This window comes from Pteronotus mesoamericanus, unplaced genomic scaffold (assembly GCF_021234165.1).
Source record: "Pteronotus mesoamericanus isolate MK-2021 breed Mesoamerican mustached bat unplaced genomic scaffold, CSHL_Meso_final contig_56, whole genome shotgun sequence".
Taxonomy (NCBI): Eukaryota; Metazoa; Chordata; class Mammalia; order Chiroptera; family Mormoopidae; genus Pteronotus; species Pteronotus mesoamericanus.
In genome coordinates, this window is record NW_026555201.1 from 20,972,561 (window position 1) to 20,996,322 (window position 23,762).

General features: G+C 35.8%; 1 protein-coding gene and 1 pseudogene across 3 annotated transcripts in view; one reads left to right on the forward strand and one right to left on the reverse strand.

The window, feature by feature from the left end:
* Window positions 1–23,762, reverse strand: part of PPFIA2 (PTPRF interacting protein alpha 2) — a 446,295-nt gene that overhangs the window by 346,756 nt on the left and 75,777 nt on the right. Inside the window, exon 3 of one of the 3 annotated variants that reach the window (XM_054580167.1) lies at window positions 17,270–17,323. The exons of the other annotated variants lie outside the window; for them this stretch is intronic. Within the exon in view, the coding sequence (XP_054436142.1) occupies window positions 17,270–17,323 (54 nt within the window). The remainder of the gene's footprint in view (window positions 1–17,269; window positions 17,324–23,762) is intronic. 3 annotated transcript variants of the gene reach the window in all.
* On the forward strand, window positions 14,820–16,338 carry LOC129075924 (cysteine desulfurase-like; annotated as a pseudogene).

Below are 23,762 nucleotides of genomic sequence, written 5' to 3' on the forward strand. Positions count from 1 at the left end.
TATCCATTAGTTCTTTTTCCTTTTTGTTCTTTCTCTCCTCCGCCAACCACTCCCCTATGTCCCCTCCCCCCTTAGCTGTCATCCTGCTCTCTATGAGTCCATCTCTGTTTTGTTTCTTAGTTCAGTTTGTTCATTAGATTCCACATATGAGTGAAATCACATGGTATTTGTCTTTCACTGGCATACATCATGTAGCATAACATTCTTCAAGTCCATCCAAACTGTCACAAAGGGTAAAATTTTCTTTTTTTTTAATGGATGAGTGGTGTTCCATTGTGTAACTGTCCCACTTGTTTTTTCCACTCATCTACTGATGGACACTTGGGCTGCTTCCATATCTTAATGTTTGTAAATAACGGTGCAACGAACATAGGGGTGCTTATGTTCTTTCGAATTAGTGTTTTGGGTTCCTTTGGATATAGTCCCAGAAGTGGGATTTCTGAGTCAAAAAGCATTTATCAACATTTCAAAATCATACTAGCATAAATTCCATACCAAATTATTAGTAATAATGCATGCATTTTGGTGTGTGTTTTTAGAATTAAAGTTCTGCAAAGAGTAGCAAAATAAATGAATATTACTTTTTATTTTTATTGTTTTAAAATTTTTATTTATTTATTTTTAGAGAGGGGGGAAAGGAGGGAGAAAGAGAGGCAGAGAAACATCAATGTGTAGTTGCCTCTCACGTGCTCCCTACTGGGAACCTGGCCCACAACCCAGGTATGTGCCTTGACTGGGAATTGAACCAGTGACCCTTTGCTTCACAGGCCAGCATGCAGTCCACTGAGCCACATCAGCCAGGGCTGAATATTACTTTTTAAATCTTAATTCTCATGCTCGTTATCTTTCATATCATAAGTGTTAACACTTGTTAATGCTTTTTAATAAAAATTTTAAATATGTATGAGTATATTCATTTTTGCAAAAATTTTCATACTCCTATTATCCAGGAAGTATAATATACTTATTATATCCAAGAAGTATAATGTATTTATAATAATCCATCCTCTTTTTTTCACTTGCAAAAAATTCAAACTAGGGTAAAAATCACATTTCTTTGAAATTTTTTCATTTCATTAATTTAGTATGGTTGGCCAAAAAATAAGTTTATATGATCCGGTAATTATATTAAATTAATTGTAAAAATTAGATACAATTGTAGCTGTTAAGCATAGATCTGGAATAACTATTATGTTCGTTTAAATAAAAGGGAAGGAAAGAAAGAAAGGTGAGAGAAAAATGTTTATTATTAAGTAGAAATAAATCCAACTATATATTTTCATAAGTGTACAGTACTCTGTGTATAAATACTGATGTATAAATATTTTGATGTATAAATAATTTAATAAATATAGAGTAATATTTCCTATATAGTGAGTATGTATGGAGAACTGGCAATATTTTAAAAGAAGAGACTCTCATGAGTGTGCGAGAACAGGGAAAATAGTTGAGTTCCTGGCAAAAATTATTTAATAAATATTTGGTTAAAATAAAGACATTAACTAATTAATTAATAAGGAATTTCACTTCTATTGCTAGGTGTGGAAATATTACCATTAGAAATAATTACTGTATTAATATATAATGATATTAAACATTACATAATTTTAATTATATGCTCAGTCTATCATATAAAAGTGTATCATTATAAATGCCAAATACATATCTATATTTCGTCTGCATCTATGTAGATAATCATATGATTTTTCTCTATTTGTCAACATGGTGAACTACATTCACTGAATTGTAAACATTAAACAAATGTTTTTAAACTATTAATTTTACATCTTTTCAAAATTGGAAAAAAAGAAGTAAAACTGTCATTATCTGCAGATGACATGATACTGTATGTACAGGACCCTAAGGATCCCACAAAAAATCTGCTAGAAACAATAAATGAATTCAGTAAAGTATAAAGTAGCAGGATACAAAATAAATAACCAGAAATCAGTTGCATTTTTATACACCAGTAATGAACTATCAGAAAGGGAAACTAAGAAAACAATCACATTCACAATTGCTTAAAAAAAAATACCTAGGAATAAACCTAACCAAATATGTAAAAGGCCTGTATTGGAAAATTATAAAACACTCAAGGAAGAAATTAAAGGAAACAAAAATAAGTGAAAGCCTATACCGTGTTCATGGATAAGAAGAATTACCTCATTAAAATGCCCACACTACCCAAAGCAATCTATAGATTCAACACAATTCCTATCAAGATACTAAGGGTGTGTTTCACAGAAGCAGACAGATATTTCAAAAACATATATGTAACCACAAAAGACCCCAAATAGCACCAGCAATGTTGAGAAAGAAGGACAAAGTAGGAGGAGTCATGCTACATGGTATCAAATTATAATACAAGGCCACAGTAATCAAAAGAGTGCAGTATTGCCATAAAAACAGATATATAGGTCAATGGAACATACTAGAGAGCCCAGAAATAAACCCAAACATTTAGAGTAAATTAATATTTGACAAAGGAGGCAAAATCACAAAAAATTTAATTTATAATTTTTCTGGCCTTATATGTCAGACAGAAGTGGTCCTTATATTTGTGTGATTTGCTTATAAATAAATAGAATGTGGTAAAGGCAACCAGATGCCATTCCCATCATTACATATGTATGCATATGTAATAGGTGTGTACATACACACACACACAAACACCATATGTATATATATATTCCAGTATCTTTTTAAAGTGTCCATAGTGATTATAATTAACACCAAGTGGAAAAAATATGCATGCAATATCAAGCATTTACATTTTGCTGTTTCATGTTTCCCGGACTGTATGCATTTGAAAAAGACAATCTATAATAGTTACTGAGAGGTAGCTAGAGCAAATTATTTTCCTTCCAGATAAATGTTCCTTCCCATGGAGACTAGTTCTAGAGGGCAAGGAAGCCCTAAATGCTGCCTCCTCTGGAAGCTCAATGAGAGCAAATGGGAGGATGCCAAGTCGAAGAAGGTCGTAGTTTCTTACCCAACCAAGCTATGATGAATAAATACTAATAGTGAAAAGGAGGCAAATTCTCAGAAAACTTTCTTATCTTGCTGAAGGAGAGAGAATCAGTCACCACATTGGGATGCCTGAAAAAGCAACATTAGCATCCCAACTGGGTGGATATCATGTTGCTTCATGTTGTGCTGGAATTGTCCACTAGACCCTTTCTAAGTGGAATTGTCCACTTAGAAAGTCAGCTGGGTGCAAGCACACCCAGTAGCCTAAACTCATTGAGTCTTATGAATACACAAGCACACGGGGGGTGCTTAGGACTTCCTATTTAAAAAAAATCCCATATATAATTTTAAAAAGATATTAAAAACAAGATTTAATTTTATAGTCTAAATAACTTTGACAATTAAATTTAAATGGATGTACTGTAAACAAGTGGCAGCAGCCAGTTTTATTAGTTGCTAAAGCCTGTAGAGCCCTGACTGGTGTGGCTCAGTGGAATGGGCATCTTTCCACAAACCAAAACATCACTGGTTCAATTCCCAGTCAGGACATATGCCTGGGTTGCAGGCCAGGTCCTTGGTTGGGAGTTTGAGAGAGGCAACCAATCAATGTTTTTCTGACGTATGGATATTTCTCTCCATCTCTGCCTCCCTCCCTTCCCCTCTCTCTAAAAATAAATAAGTATAGACTTGAACTACTTTGGGATACCAGGAGGAGAAAGACCCTTGATTTGCCTTTACTCAAAATAACATTTTAATTTGATGCAACTTAGTTCTTTAAGACCTGGTTCAACATTTACCTGTTAATATAAGTCTTCCCATCCCTGGCTGGTGTGACTCAGTGGATTGAGTGCTGGCCTAAGAACCGAAAGGTTGCTGGTTCGATCCCCATTCAGGGCACATGCCTGGGTTATGGCCAGGTCCCCAGTTGGGGGAAAAGTGAGAGGCAACTAATTGATGTATCTCCCACACATCAATGTTTCTCTCTCTCTCCCTCCCCATCTCTCTAAAAATGAGTAAATAAAATCTTTAAAAAATAAAAAATAAAATAAAATAAGTCTTCTCAGAAAATAAAAATAAAATCCCTTAAAATATACTTATCATTATTATTTCTCTATACACAAAAGTAATTACTTACCTCTATATAATCTGTTTTACACTTATGGATCACTTTTTTAAAAGAAACAATTGTTAACCAGTTAGAGTGCAAATATCTATAGCACTGAGTTGTTATCTTTTATTTTTTCTAAAGTGCCCAGAATAGTCATGAGTACACACAAGGTATTACAAATATGCTTTCTAATTAAACCTTTATTTTTTTACTTTATATTTTTCACATTTTAATGAGCAATTATATGCATAAAGCTGTATTTTCCCATCTGTTTTTTCAGCTAAACCTAATTATATGCATCTTTGATCAAGAATAAAAATAGTCCCACTTTATTGTGTTAGAAAAGAACAGTCTAATTAGAAACCACTCTTTTGTTTAGTCATGGACTCAAGAAACTAAAATATCTGTCCTTTTTTGTGAAAGGAAATATGTATAAATATATATTTTATATCTTTTGTATATATTCATGTGTTTATATATGCTATATATAAGTATATGCACACACATATACAAATAAATTTATGTATGATGTAATTAAACAAATAGAAAAAATAGAAAAAATATATGCAATATCTGTAGTTGAAATTATATTATTATTTTTGGCTGAATTATGATGGGTATTTTGGAAAGCAAAGAGAAGTAAATTAAAATAATTCATATTAAACTTTATTTTATTTTTTTATTATCTGAAACTAAGTATATCTTTATATATATGTGTCAATGTTTTATTAACAAAAACAATATATCTTTGAAATAACGCAAGTTCCTGACTTATTTTATTTAGTCCTTTTTCATTAACATATTTGTTTTCCTTCACAAAATTTCAAGTAAATTTATTCTTATAGATTAATTAGAAATTAATAGTAGGTAACAAGTAAGAATGTTTCCAATAAGTATTGTTTTATTACTCTGAGCTTCCCAAATAACTTGACCAATACTGGAAAAGAAGTCATTTCTAAAATGTTTCCCATCACATTAATCATCAGTGAAACAATATGTTGGTAGATCTCAAAAATGCTTTCCACATGCAGTGTTATTTTAAACCCAGCTTTCAGGTATTACCTTATAATTCATATCTCTTTGCTCACTTTCATATTAAACATAATTTAAACTTCTGAATATTGGAACCCACATTCTAATGTACCCTTCAATTAAGTATTTTGATTGTGTTGAAATATAGGTGTTTAAATATTTCTAATCGGTAATGCATTAATGAGTAGGAAATTACCAACTATGGAGATCTTTCGGTATCATATATGCTAAGCATCATGTTTCTCTCATAGTAAAATTCCTGCATATTATTTTGACTAGCTCTCCATTCATGCCACCAACATTTTAAGTATGTATTTTGACAAGTTGAAATAATTAATTAATTAATGATGTTGATTTCTTTCTTTCCAGCCATACCTACACTGGCACATAGGAACACCTGATACAGTTTTATGCATGGGATACACAGTAATTTTTTTCTGCCTGCACATCTATTCCATGGAGTCACATGCTGATTTAGCTGATGAATAGATATATCCCAATACAGAAAGGCCATCTATGAGTCATTGCTTTGGGTCTACCCTCAGTTGGATTTGGAGAAGCAAACCCTTGTCTTCTCCACAAAAATCCTGCAGGACTCCATACCAGCTGAAACTCTGCTAATGAGTCCTTTCTCATTGTTTCAGAGAGGCTAAAGGCGATGATTTACACATCCAGGACTATTACTACTGCAGCAATTACTAAGTTTGTGGTATGTCTAGCACTTCTCCATAGATCGTGGGGATACTTATTACCAATGGTAATATGCTTTGAGTCTTTAAATAAAATTCTGATTCAACAATGGAAGCCCCATTTCATATCTACTCCTCTCTTATTTATTGAAGTTTGCAAATGCTCCTTCACATTTTTTTCATCTGAAGACTTACTAGTATTATCATGCTTAGTTTATTAATTTGCTCATTAAATATTTATTGAAGGCCTACTATGTGCCAGGCATGTTCAGAGCATTGGGGCTCCAGCTAGAAATCAGGCAGAAATCCCTGCTTTCAAGAGGCTGATATATAGTGATATTAAACATGATGAATAAATAAGATATACAGTATCCAAACTATATCCTTCTGATTTCATATTTTTTCTGGAGGCCAACATTTGATGTTATCCTTCAGTCCTATTTTTTCCCACTCTAAGTTTCTATTTATAGTGCTCTGGTAAGATTTTATTCTCTGCAATTTTAATTCTTACTACAACTACCATAGTCTGAAGTACATCCATATAATCTCATCCCAGAATTATTATAACAGCTTCAATCTCTGTCATGCAGTATTTCGCTAGTGTTATCACCTTTTTAAATTGACATGAGAGAGAGAAATTTGTTATTTCACTTATTTATGCATTCATTGGTTGGTTCTTGCATGTGCCCCGACTGGGGATTGAACCCACAACCTTGGAGTAACAGAATGACGCTCTAACCAATCAGGCTACCCAACCAGCACATAGTGTTATCATCTTAAGCACACAAATGTGATTATATATATCATGTGCTTAAGAATAGTTGTCCTCATTCATTCATTCAGCAAATATATATTGAGGAGCTCATAAAACAGGTACAGCTTTGGAATATAATAGTGAACAAAAGAGACAGAGCCTCTACTCATGTAGAGTTTGTATTCTAGTAAAACAAAACAAACAATAAACACGTAGGAGCAGGGAGAAAAATAATGAGTGTTCATGATGATCTCTCTGTTAAAGTAACATTTGAACAGAAACATAAAGAAAGTAAGGATGTAAGCCACAGGGATATCTGTGGAGACAGCATGGAAAGCAGAAGGAATGATAGCAAGTGCTTGCCTGAGTAAAGGGACAGCAAAATTGTTAGTATAATCTAAGAGAAATGAGCTAGGAATGGGAAGTAGATGAGTTCCTAGAAGCACTGCAAGGGAAAAAGTCATGCAGGGCCTTAGAAACCACCCTACGGACTTCGGAGATTTTTTTTTTTTCTGATAGAAAGCCAACAAAGATTTAAACTAGATGTGACGTTCTGACTTATATTTTAAGAAATTTATCCTTGGTTCACTGAAAAATGGACATGTGAGAAAGGATGGTGGATTTGATCAGGGATATAGTTTTGCAGGGGTGATGAGAATTGGTGGGATTCTGGATAAATTATGAAGATAGAACCTACAAGGACGACTTGAAGACTTTGACTCTTGGAAATAGTAGCATGAAGTAGCCATTAACTGATACCAGGAAATCTGCAGGAGATTTGTGGAAAGTGACAAGATCATCTCACTTTTTAACTTGTTATGCTTTAAATTCTTATTGGATATGCAAGTAGATATGCCAAATATGTATTTAATTGGATACAAAATTCTGAAGTTCAGGGAAGGGATCCGGTCTAGAGATGTAAATTTTTCAGTTATCAGTGTCTAGCTGGTATGTAAGTTGTAAAGCAGGTTTTGATTATCAGGGGAATGAATATGGGTAGGAAAGACTGCAGAGCCCACATATATAATCCATCCAACGCTGACCTCTCAGGTTCTTGACATCATCAGTTTCAGAGTTTCTTTCTGTCCTTTTCCATGACCCATTTCCATGACGGCAACCTGGATCTTATAGAACCTGGAATTGTCCAGGTCCTGAAATACTTAAACCAAGCATCCTACTCTCTCACCAAAATCTTCTATCCTTCTTACTTTGCTCATTCCTCCTGTTTTTCAGATTCATTCAGACTGTAATTCTCTGCCTTATCAATTCTTTTCTATCTTCACTGCAGTTCTTATTCAGCTTAGACTTTACAACATTATTGTAATCTAGTCCTATTGGCATTGCACAGCAATGGCCCAGCCGACAGCAACCTGAAATCTACGAGGCTATAGGCATTCTCCCCAACCCCCACACCTGAGCTACACAGCACTGTTGTGGAGTGCGGGGAGTGGGCAATCACCTGAGTCATTTATAACCACTACGAATTCACTGCTTACAACCACAAATGGACCTCAAACACTTGCCACTAATCTATCTATGGTTTACCTGGTTCTTCTACAATCTATCATGCTAGATAAATCTCCACATTTCTGGAACACCAGATCCCATCCTGTCCCCTGCCATTGTCAGCTAATTAGCTTTATTACTTGCGAGGAAAATAAAAGTTATTAAATGGAAACTTTCAATTTGGTAAGATCCCCATCTACAAATATGTTTGCATCAGCTCCCATTCTTTCTTCTACCCTCATTTCATATTTGAAGAGACTCTTTTTATAAAACATGTCCTGGAGACCATCCTTTTCTGCCTTATCTACTGCTCTGTCAATTAACTTATCTTTCCTCAGTAAATTCTTCTCCCTCTGTATGTGTTTTCCACATGTTTCAACACACTCAAAGTTTCTCTGTTTAAAGTAATAGTTTCTTAACCTCACGTTCTATATTGGTTGCTATTCCCTCCTGCTTCTTTCATGATTAAGCATTTTAAATTGATTTTTTATAGCCACTTAATCCAATTCTTATCTTCTATTTAATCTTTCAAACCACTGGAAACTTGATTCTACTTGAATTGCTCCACTAAAATTACTCTTGCCTAGGTTCCCTTTATCTTGCTAAAATTCAATGGGTACTTTGTTCTTGGACTCTCAACCTCATGAAACTGTCAATAAATCCTTTTGCCACCCTCTCTTGACCCTGTCGTTCATGATTCCACATCTTCCTGGTGTTAATTCCTTGTATTCATCTCTGTGTTATCTTTTTTTGAGGATTACACTTCCTCCTTTCTTTCCCTTTCATCTGATTTTTATTTAATGCTTTTCTCAGGGAAGAACTCTCTTATCTTTTGAACTCTCTTCTCACTCAGGATACATTTTGGGGGAGGCGATTTCATCAACCCCAATAGCTTCTATTAACTACTCAGTATGGCTATAAATTAGATATCACCTTTAAATTCCAAAATCATTTATGTATTGCCAAAATCTGTAAGCTCAATTTAATGCATCCAAAACTGAACTCATCATCCCCCTTCCAAAAATTCTCCAGTTCATGGGATTCTTATCCTATGTATGGTAATTTCATCCATTCAATTGCCAAACCACAAAGTTAAAAAGTCACCCTTGACTTCTCAATAAGTCTCATTCTCCTCTCTCTAAACCACAACTTACTCTTGTGTATCATTACGTCCTTAATATCTCAAGTACCAGTCCATTCTTCTCTATACTCACTGTTACTCTATAGACTCATATTAATAATTTAGTGCTTTACTCAAAATAAAATGTTCACTTTCTACTGAGGTATTACCCTCAATTAGTTTTATAATATAATAAGATAGACACCTCCCAAAGTTACCATTATCATTTTCATCATGCCTGCTTTGGTTGACTAGAAAAGTCTTTTCACTGGTCTCTCCCCTTTAGCCTCTTCTCTAAATCACTCTCTACCCAGAGCCAAAAAAATGTTTCTATATTATGGGTCCTCATGATCTTTAATATAGAGTACAAATTCTTTCTATGACATGTCTTAGTTCTTGCCCTGACAACCTTCTACCTTCTGTCTCAACACTACTTCCTATCCTCTAGTTTATATCATACAATAAGTTATTTTCTTATTTTTTGATCTATGCAGGAAATATCCTCTTCTTAAAATGCCATGCTCCACCTTCCTCAGTGGGCAAAGTTTGAATCATCATGCAATTATCACCTTATTTCCTTTTATTTACCTTCTTTTATTCTCCAGCCCCTTTTCATCTCCATCAATTGGATTACATAATCCTCTTGCTTTCATCTCATCCTTTTGCTTATATTATATTGCAATTGGTTTTTACTAACCTGACTGCTTCACTGTATTGTAAGATTCTGAAATATAAAACTGTATTTTTGCCTTTGTTTTTCCAAAGTGAACCAGAAGTTTAGCACATTTCAACTAGAACATTGGCATTTTCTGAATAATCCAATTAAAATCAGTTTTGGAGACTTAAATTTTAAGATGATCTAAAATTTGAAAAATATATACCATGGTCTAAACAGCATCCTCAGGAAATTAAATTTGTTTAAATTCTGTGGAGTGTTTACTCAAATTGCTATGAACCATCAGGAAGACCATTAAAATGAGAACAGAAAGTACAAAAATATGGAATGTACAATTCTGGCTCCTCAGTGGAGGAAAAATGAATAGAGCTGGAGAATGTTCAAGACAGTGTACACATCAAGCCCAAGGATAAGAATTAGATTGGGAATGGCTTTTTAATCACACTTCAGAACTAAAGAGAACCATTAGCATTTGGATAAAGGAAACTTAGAACAATTAAAAGTACCAAGTTGTGAAGGAAGCAAGTTTATAGTTCTTATTACTCCAAGGTAACAAATAGAAAGAAATACAAGGAAAGAACTAAATACCCCTAGTGGCTTTCTTGCTGTAAATTCTAAATGAGGCAACGAAGTGAACTTAATTGAAACACTGATAAAGGCACGCTAAAATATCACACTTCCACATATGACCAACATGGAATGTTTCCCATAGTCTAGGATTTGGCCCATGTTACTCCTTCTTAGATCTGTCTCTACTAATTCTTAAAACAAACCAGAAATGGTAAGAAAATAAATAGCTATTTAATAATCAGAATATTTCTTAAGCAAAATTAAAAAGAGAAACTTGGGTCCTCTGACCATTTTTAATTTTATCATCTGTTTATTTGTTTTTAAGTTACATGGGTTCTTTGTATACCGTGGATATCAGCCCCTCATCAGGGGTATTATTTGTGAATATTTTCTCCCATTCAGTTGGTTGCTTTTTATTTTGTTGATCATTTCTTTAGACATTTCTCCCAAGACACACAAATGGTCAACAGATACATGAAAAGATTCTCAACTCCATTAGCTATAAAAGAAATGCAAATCAAAACCACAGTGAAATATCACCTCCTACCTGTTAGAATGGCTATTATCCCTAGTCAAGTGTTGGAAATAATAAGTGTGGAAGAGGTTGTAGAGAAAATGGAACCCTCATATACTGTTGGTGGGAATATAACCTGGTACAGCAACTACGGAGAACATAATGGAGGTCCCTCAAAAAAATAAGAATAGAGCTACCATATGGCTCAGCGATCCCTTTTCTGATTATCTGCTAAAAAAATTGAAAACATTTATTAGTAAATATATAGGTACCCCATGTTCATTGCAGCATTATTCAAGGCAGCCAAGATATCAAGTGTCCGTCGATGGATGATTGGATAAAGATGTGGTACATATATAAAATGTAATACTACTCAGCCATAAGAAAGGATGAAATATTGCCATTTGCAACAATATGGATGGCTCTTGAGACTATCAGGGTAAGTAAAATAATTCATACAGAAAAAGATAAGAAACATGGTTCCACTCATATATGGAATATAAAACAGAAAGCAGCAAATGAACAAACGAACAAAAATCTCATAGACACAGACAAACTGTATGCTGGTTACCAAAGTCAAAGGAGGTGGGGGAGGCACAGGAGGTTAAAAGAGGTCAAATATATTGTGACAGAGGAGCCTTAAATTTGGATGCTGAGCACACAATACAATATTCAGGTGATGCATTATAGAATTGTACACTTGAAGTTTATATAACCCAATTAACCAATGTTATCCCAATACGTTTAATAAATTTTTTTAAAGAGAGAAACTTCCCTCACTGTGCATGTTAGTCTGCTTGGGTCTATATCACTAAACTTAACATTTGTGGCCAAGCTGAGCTACTCAATCCCACCTTAAACCTAGCCCACAGCCTGGGACAAATCCTAATTCCTGGCCAGGGGCTGGCCAACACCTTTATGTCACTGGCTCCCTGGCTCAAGACAGAAAATGAATCTGTCATTGTCCTGGTTCCACATGGAAGTGCATATCCACAGCTCTCCAAATACCGAGTACAGCTGGTACAGTTGAGTAAAAGGTTCCTGCTTTGTACCCCAGGGTTTCAGTGTCCAAAGACCGTGTTGGTTCTCTGAAGCTAAGTTGCTTAAGACCCTCCCCTGGCCTTCCTAAAGCCTGGATGACGATTTGATCATGTAGAACACCTTGATACCTTTATAGTCCACAAGTTTTTACATTTTAATATTGTTGATAATTAAAACTCAAAACACTGTGGCAAAATGGTTTAATTTTTTATAAAGCACTACTTAATATTTTACCTTTAGATTTTAATTACCTATTTTCATTCCCTTTATTTTATACATAAATGTATGCTATGTTTTTTCACTGAAGGTTAACCTGTGACTCAATTTTTGTGAATGAAAAACATGCCAAATGTAGAATATCTGATACAATTTTTCAAAGAAAATTTTAAGTTAACATTTAACAGATAATAGTTTTCTCACTGAGAGAGGATTTTTTTATGATAACTGTGTGATTTAGAAAAATCTGCAAGTTTTATTTGCTGCAGCAAGTAATTTTTAGTTTCTGAGTTTAAAAACATGCTTTCTGAAATCCTTTTCAGGAGAAAGCCATTAGAAAGTCCCTGAAAATTATTAATGAGTTATTCTTTCATTATTAGCATTAAAACTGAGACTACTTGAATTTTTAAAATACCTACTTAGCATTTATTTTTTAAAATATTAATGCAAACTAGGTTTCTGGAGCTCCTCAAATTTATTCCTACTAGATATGTAATATGCAAATTTATTTATAATGACATTTGAAAAATTTGACACAACTTTTATATGTGCTTGGTATTTTTAAAAGTGCAAAATTCACTTTTTTCTTATGCTTCAGGAATAATATTCATGCTTACCCACAGAAAAAAATTGCAATTTTTAAATATACCATTTACATTTAAAGATGTATCTAAGATTTCATTATACTGGTAAGAAAATGGGACAATTCATTCAGCAATTTTTATATTCTGTTCAATGAGTAAAAATTATAGAGCTTTCAATTTCTTACCAGTGAAAATTTCATCATGGAAAAGGTTTAGAAATACATTGTAAATATTTATACAAAAGGAATAACTTTAGGAATATGTAATGGATAGTATTATTTACATGATCTATGGCAATGGCATTTTTAAAGAAAGAAAATAGAAATATAAAACTTAAAATAGGTTTACGTTATGTATAATTTAATCCAACTTTTAGCTTTTTATCTTGGGGGGTAAAACAATACATTTATTCAAAGCCTTATTTTTAAATGACTTAAGTAATCCTAGAATACTATTATCATTTCAACTTCATGCTTAAGACTATTTTATATAAGCTTTAGAGAGCACTAAAAATGATTTTATTACACAGCTCCGGGTAATATACTCCAGATTGTTCCTTAACAATGGGAGACATTAAATTAATGTGTACTTTTACCACCCCCTCCCCCGATTGCCTAAACTCTTATGTACTCTGAAATTTCCATGATGTTCTCATCTCTACAAAATATTATAAAGTAAGCACGATCACTGAATTTCAGAAAATGTAGGCAGCAGTACAAAATACCTGTCATCATAGTACGGCATGCCCAAAAGAGAACCTGTACTCACAATATTTTAAATTATATCTACAGAAAAATTATATATATATAGTAAATACACATGCACATACAGACTTTACATTTGGCTAATGGGAAAGAAGTTGATTAGGTTTGACTTCCGGACACCATCTTGCCCTTCTGGGACCTTTTTCCCCTGTAAGGGGCTTCTTTGAATAATTAGGTTTTATGCCCATTTAATCTTTCATGTTTGGAAAGATGCTTTCTTAACAGGACATGATAAACTAGATTATTTTAACTTGTCAATAAAGGGTAAGAGTTTTATCACCACTCACAGAAGAGAGGTGTTGAGTTTTGTTTTAAAAAAGAGACAAATCCTTTTAAAAAAGTGATTGATCTTAATTGCAGAATTCTTTCCAGAAGCAGGGAACAGGTGAGAAAGATATTTTGAAGGAAAGGAATTTTCTTTCCTAATAAATGTTGGATGCTATGTACAAGCACTGTGCAAGGCAGCTGGGTGAAACTACATCACATAAGTAATCATCTATATAATCTATAGGGCTGGCCATATGTCCTGTCACAATATACTTTCTGCTCTGACTTATATTTCATCTTGTCTTATACTGCAATCTATTAGGTTCAGGAACTAAACATAAGCAGTTAGCTGAAGACAATACTTTTTTTAAATTCTTGCATAAACTAAGACAGTAAAATCAGGAAAAGAACTAAAATGTATTGTGCAGCCTACTTTAGGAGCAATTTGATGAAGATTAAATAACATCATGAGACACTTGAAAGGGAGACAGAAGAGAGACCTACAGTTGAGAGTTATCTTTTTAACAATGGTGTTGTAATGTAATAATGTACTCTACCTAGATACCTAGATGCCTAGATGAAGCCTAGCTAAATATGGATAACATTGGGTTCTGTTTGTTCCACATTAAAAGTCAAAATTCTAAGTAAAAAAGAAGTGATAAAAATGAATGCATTCTATTTGCTGAAATGAGCTGAATCTTCTTACTTTAGACATATAGCATGAGTTCATGTTCGTACTTCAAACATGAAATCACAGAACTGTTATATTAATTAATGTTTTCTAAAATCATACATCACGGAAAGGACCAAGATGTTCCAATACAAGATAGACTGTTGCTTAAAAATGATAATTCTCTAAAACTTTTTCTAATTTTCTAGAAGCTCCCTAGGTAGAATATTTTTTTCTAATTTTCTAGACGCTTCCTAGATAAAGTAAGAAAGAAACAGATATCAAGAATCAATACTGTTCTGCAATCGCTTAGGGCTAGGGACTGTGCCTTCGAGACGATGCTGCTCCGAACAGCTTGGAGGCGGGTGCCCGTCACTCCGGGCCTGTGAGCCGAAGCGCCCACTCGGGGTCTGCGCCTGTGCGTTTTAGACCATGCTCCCCAGTCTGCTGTTCCCGCAGATACAGCCACTGCTCCAGAGGTGGAGTCAGTGCTGCGACCTCTGTACATGGATGTGCAAGCTACAACTCCTCTGGACCCTCGGGTGCTTGATGCTATGCTCCCTTACCTTGTCAATTACTATGGGAACCCACACTCCCAGGCACATGCTTATGGCTGGGAAAGTGAGGCAGCCATGGAACGTGCTCTCCAGCAAGTAGCATCTCTCATTGGGGCAGATCCTCGTGAGATCATTTTCACTAGTGGTGCTACTGAATCCAATAACATAGCAATTAAGGGGGTGGCCAGGTTTTACAGGTCACCGAAAAAGCACTTGATCACCACCCAGACAGAACACAAATGTGTCTTGGACTCCTGCCGTTCACTGGAAGCTGAGGGCTTTCAGGTCACCTACCTCCCAGTGAAGAAGAGTGGGATTATTGACCTGAAGGACCTGGAAGCTGCCATTCAGCCCGATACCAGCCTGGTCTCAGTCATGACTGTGAACAATGAGACTGGAGTGAAGCAGCCCATTGCAGAAATAGGGCGGATTTGCAGTTCCAGAAAGATCTATTTCCATACCGACATAGCCCAGGCTGTTGGAAAAATCCCGCTTGACGTCAACGACATGAAAATTGATCTCAGGAGCATCAGTGGTCACAAAATCTATGGTCCCAAAGGGGTTGGTGCCATCTACATCCGCCGCCGGCCCCATGTGCGTGTAGAGGCCCTGCAGAGTGGAGGCGGGCAGGAGCGGGGTATGCGGTCTGGGACAGTGCCCACACCCTTGGTGGTGGAGCTGGGAGCCGCGTGTGAAGTGGCACAGCTAGAGATGCAGTACGACCGCAAGCGAATTTCAAAGTTAGCAGAGCGGTTGACACAGAAGATAATGAAGAGCCTTCCAGATGTGGTGATGAATGGGGACCCTGAGCACCATTACCCAGGCTCTATCAACCTCTCCTTTGCCTACGTGGAAGGGGAGAGTCTACTGATGGCACTCAAGGATGCTGCCTTACCTTCGGGGAGTGCCTGCACCTCTGCATCCCTGGAGCCCTCTTATGTCCTTTGAGCAATTGGTGCTGATGAGGACTTAGCTCACTCTTCTATCAGGTTTGGCATTGGCCGTTTCACTACAGAGGAGTAAGTGGGCTATACAGTGGAAAAATGCATTCACCATGTGAAGCGTCTTCGAGAAATGAGCCCTCTCTGGGAGATGGTGCAGGATGGCATTGACCTTAAGAGCATCAAGTGGACCCAACACTAGAAGAAAGGACCTCTGACTTTGTGCTAGCCTGGCTGCTCCTGCCTCATCAACCCATGCACAGCCCAGCACCTTGTTACACCCAGTGGGTGTTTCATGTTCAAACCAGAATTGTTATAACCAGTTGACTTCAGCATCAGCTCATCTCCAAGACAGAAACACAGGAATACTATCTTTCTGGGGGTCTCGGCTGCTTTGGTGGGGAACACTCCCCCCTATTTCTCTCCAGGAGTCCTTTTCTGCTCTAATGAGTGGATGTCTCACCCTGAAACAGGAGGAACATTTGTTATGATGTTGCTGCTGGACATGTCTATATCCTTGGTGGGGTGAGCCAAAACGGAAAGAAGGCTCTTTGTTCAGGGACCCTGGTGCTGCACATGGACATTTGAGTTGTCGCTTACGGCCATGAGCAAGACTGATTCCTTTGGGAACAAATGTAATCAACTATGATTTAATCTTTTTTGTGGCTCCAAAGGCTACCTTTTCATATCGATTGTAGACTAAACAGATCTTAGAAAGCTTGTCTTCTTTCTATCCTTGTATTCTTTTCTTTTGACCTAGTAGAGTGAGAAATACCTCTATGATCCTACCTATTATTCTAATAATTTGGTTCTTTTTAAAAGTTTGTTAATTTGCAGACTGGAGAAATAAAATCACATTCCTCTATTTAAAAAAAAAAGAATCAATACTGTTGACTAAATGGGGCGAAAAAATAATTTTTCAGTAACTAGAAAATGTGTTGCAACCCAGATCATACATTCACATTTAGAATGATAAAATCTCAAGTTCCAAAGGTTTTGACTTTTGATATAGCCCATTAATAGGACATAAAATAGTTACATATTCTAATGAAGACTTTATTCTTATTTTTAGAGTCAATACATGGAAAAGAATTTTATGAGTTATTAAAACTTTTTAAAACACCACATGACATCACAAGCAAGTTGACACTTTTGAATTAGTTACTGCAATAGCTATATATTTCAAAAAGTTACCTATATGACAAACTGCATACAAGTAACTGTCGGATGAACTGGTGTGTACATAATGAAATTCGTCAATAATTAAATTTAATGAAGAAGCTAACTTACCGGTGGATCAGCCCCCTTAGAACCAGTCAGACCTCCTGTTAAGGATTCGATATCCTGAAAAGGGGAGAGGTGTTGATTGTAAAATGCTACTCAAAGGCATGGAGAATTTCCCAGTCCCACAGTGTAATATTTTCTTCAAACTACAAATATAGGGTACTCAACTATATTTGTTTTGTTTTGTTTTTTGACCATCTTGCTAAACAAATGCTATACAAATAACCTGTATCTAAAAGTGTAGGTTATTTTTTACAACTCTGTACCATCTGTAAAATAAATAAATAAATAAATACACTAATTATTCCTGAAATATGCAAAGAAAAGGCTCTAGGTGGGACAGCAGATGTTTTGTTCTCTGAGAAGTTGCAGTAAATGCAGAAAAGATGAGAGAAAATTTAATGTAATTGCATTACAACATTTGCAAGAATATTAATCCCATGGAAAATGCTGAACCTACAGAATTTTTTCAACTACCTCTAGTCTGTCTGTTACTATACATAAATGAAAACATAAACAGATGTGGACAGATTAGCTCTTCTTTACAAGGATCAATGTCTAACCTTGACTCCGTAAGCAAGGAAGATCGTGCCCAAGTAGTGATTTTAGCTGTCACAGGGGCCACCAGTGAAGTGAGTGATGCTGTGACAAACCGGACAGCATGTGTGCTGTTTATAGGGCCAGTGACAGCTTAGCTTGATCACTGCGGGGCTCGGTTCCAGGGCTGCTAATCGTATGACTTGTCAAAAGAAGCTAAACTTTCAGATCTTTAAGTAAAATCTTTCAGGATTTTAATATTTGCAACTGTTATAATTTTTAAATCATGTTCCCACACCTCTAAAATGAGACAAACAAACAAACAGCAACAACCACAAACCCTGTCTGCTCAAAGGCTGCTGGATAGGAGTTTGGGGCTACACTGAAAAGTTACACTATTTGCTAAAAACTTTCTTTCATATGACCCTGGTCACTTCTTATATGTTTGCATCTCATAAGTATAGGATTGAAGAACCTGGAGAAATATCATTGTAGCAAAAAAATCAAATATGAAAGATAACTGAGTATAGATAGAAAGAAAATTATATACTTATGAGAAACACCTTGATATCATTAAAAAGATTTATGCTACTATTCACTTGGGACTTATTCACATCATTTCCATGGTTATCTTAAAAATAGGGAATCTTAACAATGAATATGGGGTTCAAATGAGCGTGTGAAGAGAATATTAAAGGCAGGACAGGTGAGAAGGAAGGACAATGTAATGAAAGTTTCCATTTGAAGAAGCTGACTTTCAATGGGAACTCAATGGGTGATGAATTTCTACATACATATTTTATTAGGGCTATAAATGACAAATCACAAACGGATGCTTGCCAAAAAAATTAAGTTGTCTTCTCTGTAATGTTTACCTATCAAGCATCCCTTTGAGAAACTTCTCTTTTTGCTCTTCCACTCTAGCTCCAAAAAAGGTATACAAAAATCACTTCACATGTTGTGGGAGCCCGCCAGAGAATTAAGGCAATTATGATTCTGGAAGATAGAATGGTATAGACTAAGTCCTTGATTTTATTGTTTGAGCAATGTTTGAAGCTAAATGCTCTCCCCTGCCTTCAACTTCAAGAGTTTCTGGCTCTCAAAAACTAAAAGAGCCTAATTAATATGCCCGCATTCTGTTAGAATTCTTTATTCCAACATCATGCACAGTATAAACAACAAAATAACCTAAATTATTTGATCTTATGTGTTCTTTAACTCTCCTATTAAGTCATCTAAGTAAATTATGTCCTTAAAAGTAAGATATAAAACATATTCTTAACTTGAGTTCAAAGATAAAATATAATTTTAAAAATTGTTTTAGTGTTTTATGGAATGAACTGACGATTTGGAAGTAAAATGGCTAAAATATTAGAATAATTGATAACAAAAACACCCATTTTGCTGTTATGACCATGATGAAAAACAAAATTCTAAATTCTATTTCTATGAAAGGTTTCTTGCAATAACATTAAAATGAAAAAAAAATTTAAGTATATTTTGAGTTAATACCTTTTGTTCTTCATAGAAAGGCATATATATTATATTAACAGAATTTCTGATGGTATTATTAGAGAGATTATAAAGAAATTGATTCAGATAAAAAAGTATTTTAGCGATTTATTTGATCCATTTTATCACAGTGTTAAAATTCTGTCATGAATTTCTTGGTATTATAGATAAGTTGGGCAAATTTTCACGTTTCTAAAATCTTAAGTTTTCTCAAAAGTCATGGTCCTGAGAAGAATAAAGCAAAAGTAGAATTTAGAAAAATGAATAAAAATGGCATTGATATGTATGGTTTTTAACATGCTGAATTAAAGCAAACTATAAACTCAGGGCTCTAAACAGAGTACATATGTACATTTTTATTACATTTATTTGTTTAATTAAAAAAGATTTTTGAGCTTATGTTGTATTTTGAGTATAAGTTGAAAAAGAATGTCCTACTTGGACAGACACCCATGTTAAACATGTCATCTCAATATAAATAGAAAATTTTCAGGTATGAATGAACGTAAGTGTGCATAAATGCATTTATGTGGTAATTTTTAATTTTAATTGTTCTATTACAGTTGTCCTAATTTTCCCCCATTGCTCACCCCTGCCCCACCCACCTGCCACCCCCACAGACAGTCCCGACGCTGTTCCCATGTCCATGGGTCATTCATACCTGTTCCTTGATTAGTCTCGTCCCCTTCCTTCCCTGTCATCTCCCTATCCCTTCCCCTCTGGTCCCTTTCAGTTTGTTCTTTGTTTCCATGCCTCTGGTTCTATTTTGCTCATCTGTTTGTTTTGTTCATTAGATTCCTCCTATAGGTGAGATCATATGGTATTTGTCTTTCACTGCCTGGCTTATTTTACTTAGCATACTGCTCTCCTGTGGTAAAAGTAACAGATGAAATAAATAAATCCTTTGAGGAACTCTGAACATAATTAAAAGTGAGTCAATCTTTTGGATGGTATTGAATATTTTATCCACAAAATTGAACTAAAATCCTTGTAAAATCTATCTACCTTATTTAGTTTTAAAATATTATTTAAATGTCTTTTTATATAGATAACAAAAGAGGACTTAAAAAAGGAAATACATTCATATCCTAGAAAGTTTTTAAACTAACTACTGTAATAATATTTGTTTGATTAAAAAATTCAAAACAAACTTTGATTTTTTTTTACTAGGTTACAGAATTTATTTAACTATATTATACATCATGCTTATTTAGTTTTAATAGCTAATAAACTACCTACCACTTACTGAACATTTACTACATGCCAGGGACTCTTTAAGTGCTTTATACACATTATAAACAGCCTTATAAGGTGGTTATGGAAGCCTTGTAAGTTAGTTATTTCTTTCTCACTTGACAAGTTAAAAGTTTATAGAACTTATCCAGTATTGCTCCTGTTGGTATTTAACTAATTATTAATAAGAGAAGTGGAGCAAAGGGAACTAGACATTGAATTTAATAAACTGGGGAGCATAAGCCTCTTTCCTTAGTCAGGAAGCTACAGCTTTACACCCCAGAGGCTTACAGTGTTGCTCTAGCAAGGGGACTGACACTCCTTCCTTCCCCGCTTCAGCACTGGATTGTTGTGGGGTACAGGGGGAGGTGTTGGACCATAGTCCTGTCAGTCTAACTAGGGGGTGTGGGCCCATCTGAAGCCCACAAAACTTGGAAAGTTCTCTGGCCAATTTGTAAAAGCTTCTGGTCTTTGTGAAGCTCAAGATGTATAAACCCAGGGGAACAAAGCAGTTGTCTCTCATTCTGTCTCGCCCACCTGGTGACGCACTTGTCCCATGTACTGGTGCGTTTTCTCTCCACAGCCACGTGCCCATGGCCCTGCAGGCTCCACACGCAGGCTCAGGGAGGGAGCCTGCACACCGCAGCACAGCAATGGACTGCAGCGGGAGACACACGCTAAGCGAGCCAGATGCTGGACTAGGCTGCACTTTAACATGCAGCAGAAACTCTGGGCAGTGGTTTTTGTGTTGGCCTGACTGAGAACAAGACTGGACCTCTTCCATGGTGAGATGGATAGAGGTGGGACAGTGGGAAGTCAGGAGGGGAACCCCCTTAATTTTATATCATCAGTAAAGATTTCCAGACAAGCCCATCCTCCCATGTGAGTGAGAAAATTCTTTTCCTCGTCACACTGCAAGAGCTTGTTTTCTACCAATAACAGTACCATGCAGCTGTTAAGAAGTGGATAGCAAAAAATACTTGTATGACACTCAACCTGTGTTTTTGATATTAGTTGTAAATGAACAGCTTCACCCTGGCATCCTGGTGACCTTGCGGATGGATATCCATACAGGCCATCAGCCAACGCTGCACCATAAGATGGTGGAATGTCCTCTGAGCCACCAAGAACATGACAAGGTAAGCAATCTTACAAAGATCTTTCACATGGCTGTTCATCATTCTTCTCCCTGGCACCAATGAGGCATGGAACTTTCTACCTTACCTTTCCCCAACCCAGATCTATCTGTGGGCTATAAAACTGCTTTAGGTGCAATATGGAATGTCTCTCGCCAACAGAGCACCCTATCACTCTTATTGTTTATTATGTGACCCATCCAATTCAGAGGAATTCTGTGGGACCAGCGACCAGGGCCAGGATTAGAGTGAGGCAAGGGATGTGCTGAGGGTATAAAATTTAAGGAGGCACTCATTCTGAGGTCATACAGTGCTGACCCTGCACTGGCAGGATCCTGAGATTTAGTGCCTCCTTAAATGTTGTGCCCTAGCAACCTCATTTTTAGAGTCTTGCACGAACAGGTTTGGCACTTGTACAATCCTGGGAGTGAGTGACTCCGAAAACTTTGTTCCCTAAGCCCCTTACTTAGCTCACATTAGTCCTGGCTCATTAGAGATGCAGAGAGCTGATACCATGGTGACTTTGTTAATACTATATTTGTAATAAACTCTTTAAATCCATTTGGACTCCTTGTCTTTCTCCCAGTCAAATTTACAGAAGTGTGGCAAGACAACCTGGCACCTGCCCGCATGCTGCCGCTCACAGACTGCTTGCTGCTTAGTACTAGCAATACATGACCTCCATTATATGACTTGTTATCACCTACACAGAAACAAACAAACAAACTAGGACCCATTAATTATATAATCAATTTTATTTATTGAAAAGAAATTTCAAGTAATGAAAGTTTCACTTCTCTCTCCAAGGTGTCAAATACCTAAGTGAGGTTAATCAATCCATGACACAGACTGTGCAGAGTCGGTCTCTTTTAGTGTTGGGCAGCTCTGCTCCTGGGAAGGAAGTCTGGTAATCCAAGGCTGACCCGTGAATCAAATCTTAAAGTTTGGGCAGGTTGCCCAGCAGATGGAGTGAGACAATCGGTGTCAGAGCTCCAATTAAAGTCAGATTTGAGGGCATCCTGGAGCATGGGCACCATCTCAACACAGGTTTAAAATAAACTCCACATTATGCTGAACTGACTCTGTTGGTTTTCCAGCTGCACCCTCTCCCCACGGTTCCCTGCCAAGAGCTGGCTTATTATTTCCTGACAGATAACTTGAATAATAGAGCTATAGGGATTAATCATGTGGTTTTCAGAGCAAGTCATTAAGTTCAGATATAAGTCCTGCTTCTCCTGTGTAGAGGTGGGAAGAAGGGAATACTGGGATTCGAGGTCTCCTTCGAGGCTATTGCTGGATACTAATTTTTATCCATGAAGAGTAGAATCAGCCAGTTAACATCAAGAGAAAAATATTAAAATAGCTTGGGTGTCAAATACATTAGAAATGAAGAAAATGAAATTGTTAATAGTCGATTGAATTTAACATTGCTCATGCCAAAAGACCCAAAACGGTTAAACCTGTTAGTCACACTTAAAGTTAATATCAAGTTTTTAAGTATTACCTTCCAAAAAGTCATTTTATATAATATGAAATCTTGAAGCCTAACAATGTTGTGCAAACTAGGAGTATTTTAAAATTTGATTTATGCATAACTACAACTTGAGACTATTTTAGAAATTCTTTGGAGGAAAGTGATTATGTTTCAATATAGAGTACATTTTAGTGCATTAAGTAACCTTCACAAATGTATCAGTATAGTGAAATTAGTATAAAATAATAAGATATCAACCATTGTTTTGATTCTTTTCAAAATTTGTTTCAAGGCCTTTAAAAATATTTGATAAGGTATTTAATGTTTATAGAGAAGTTTACATAATTCATATATTCAAAATAACAAAATGAAGCATTTCTCTCATCCCCTTTGTAGAAAAGTTCCTCAAAATAGCCCTCCTCTGCCATTTCTCTTGAAGCAGGCATTTTTCCTTCCGACATCACTGTGACCTTTCTTATCAAGGTTGCCAATGATACCCATTTGTCTGAATCAATTGTCACTGTTCCATTATCATTTTTCTCGATCTTTTAGCCACATTTAACACTGTGGACCACTCCATCACCCTTAAAATACTTTTTACTCTTGG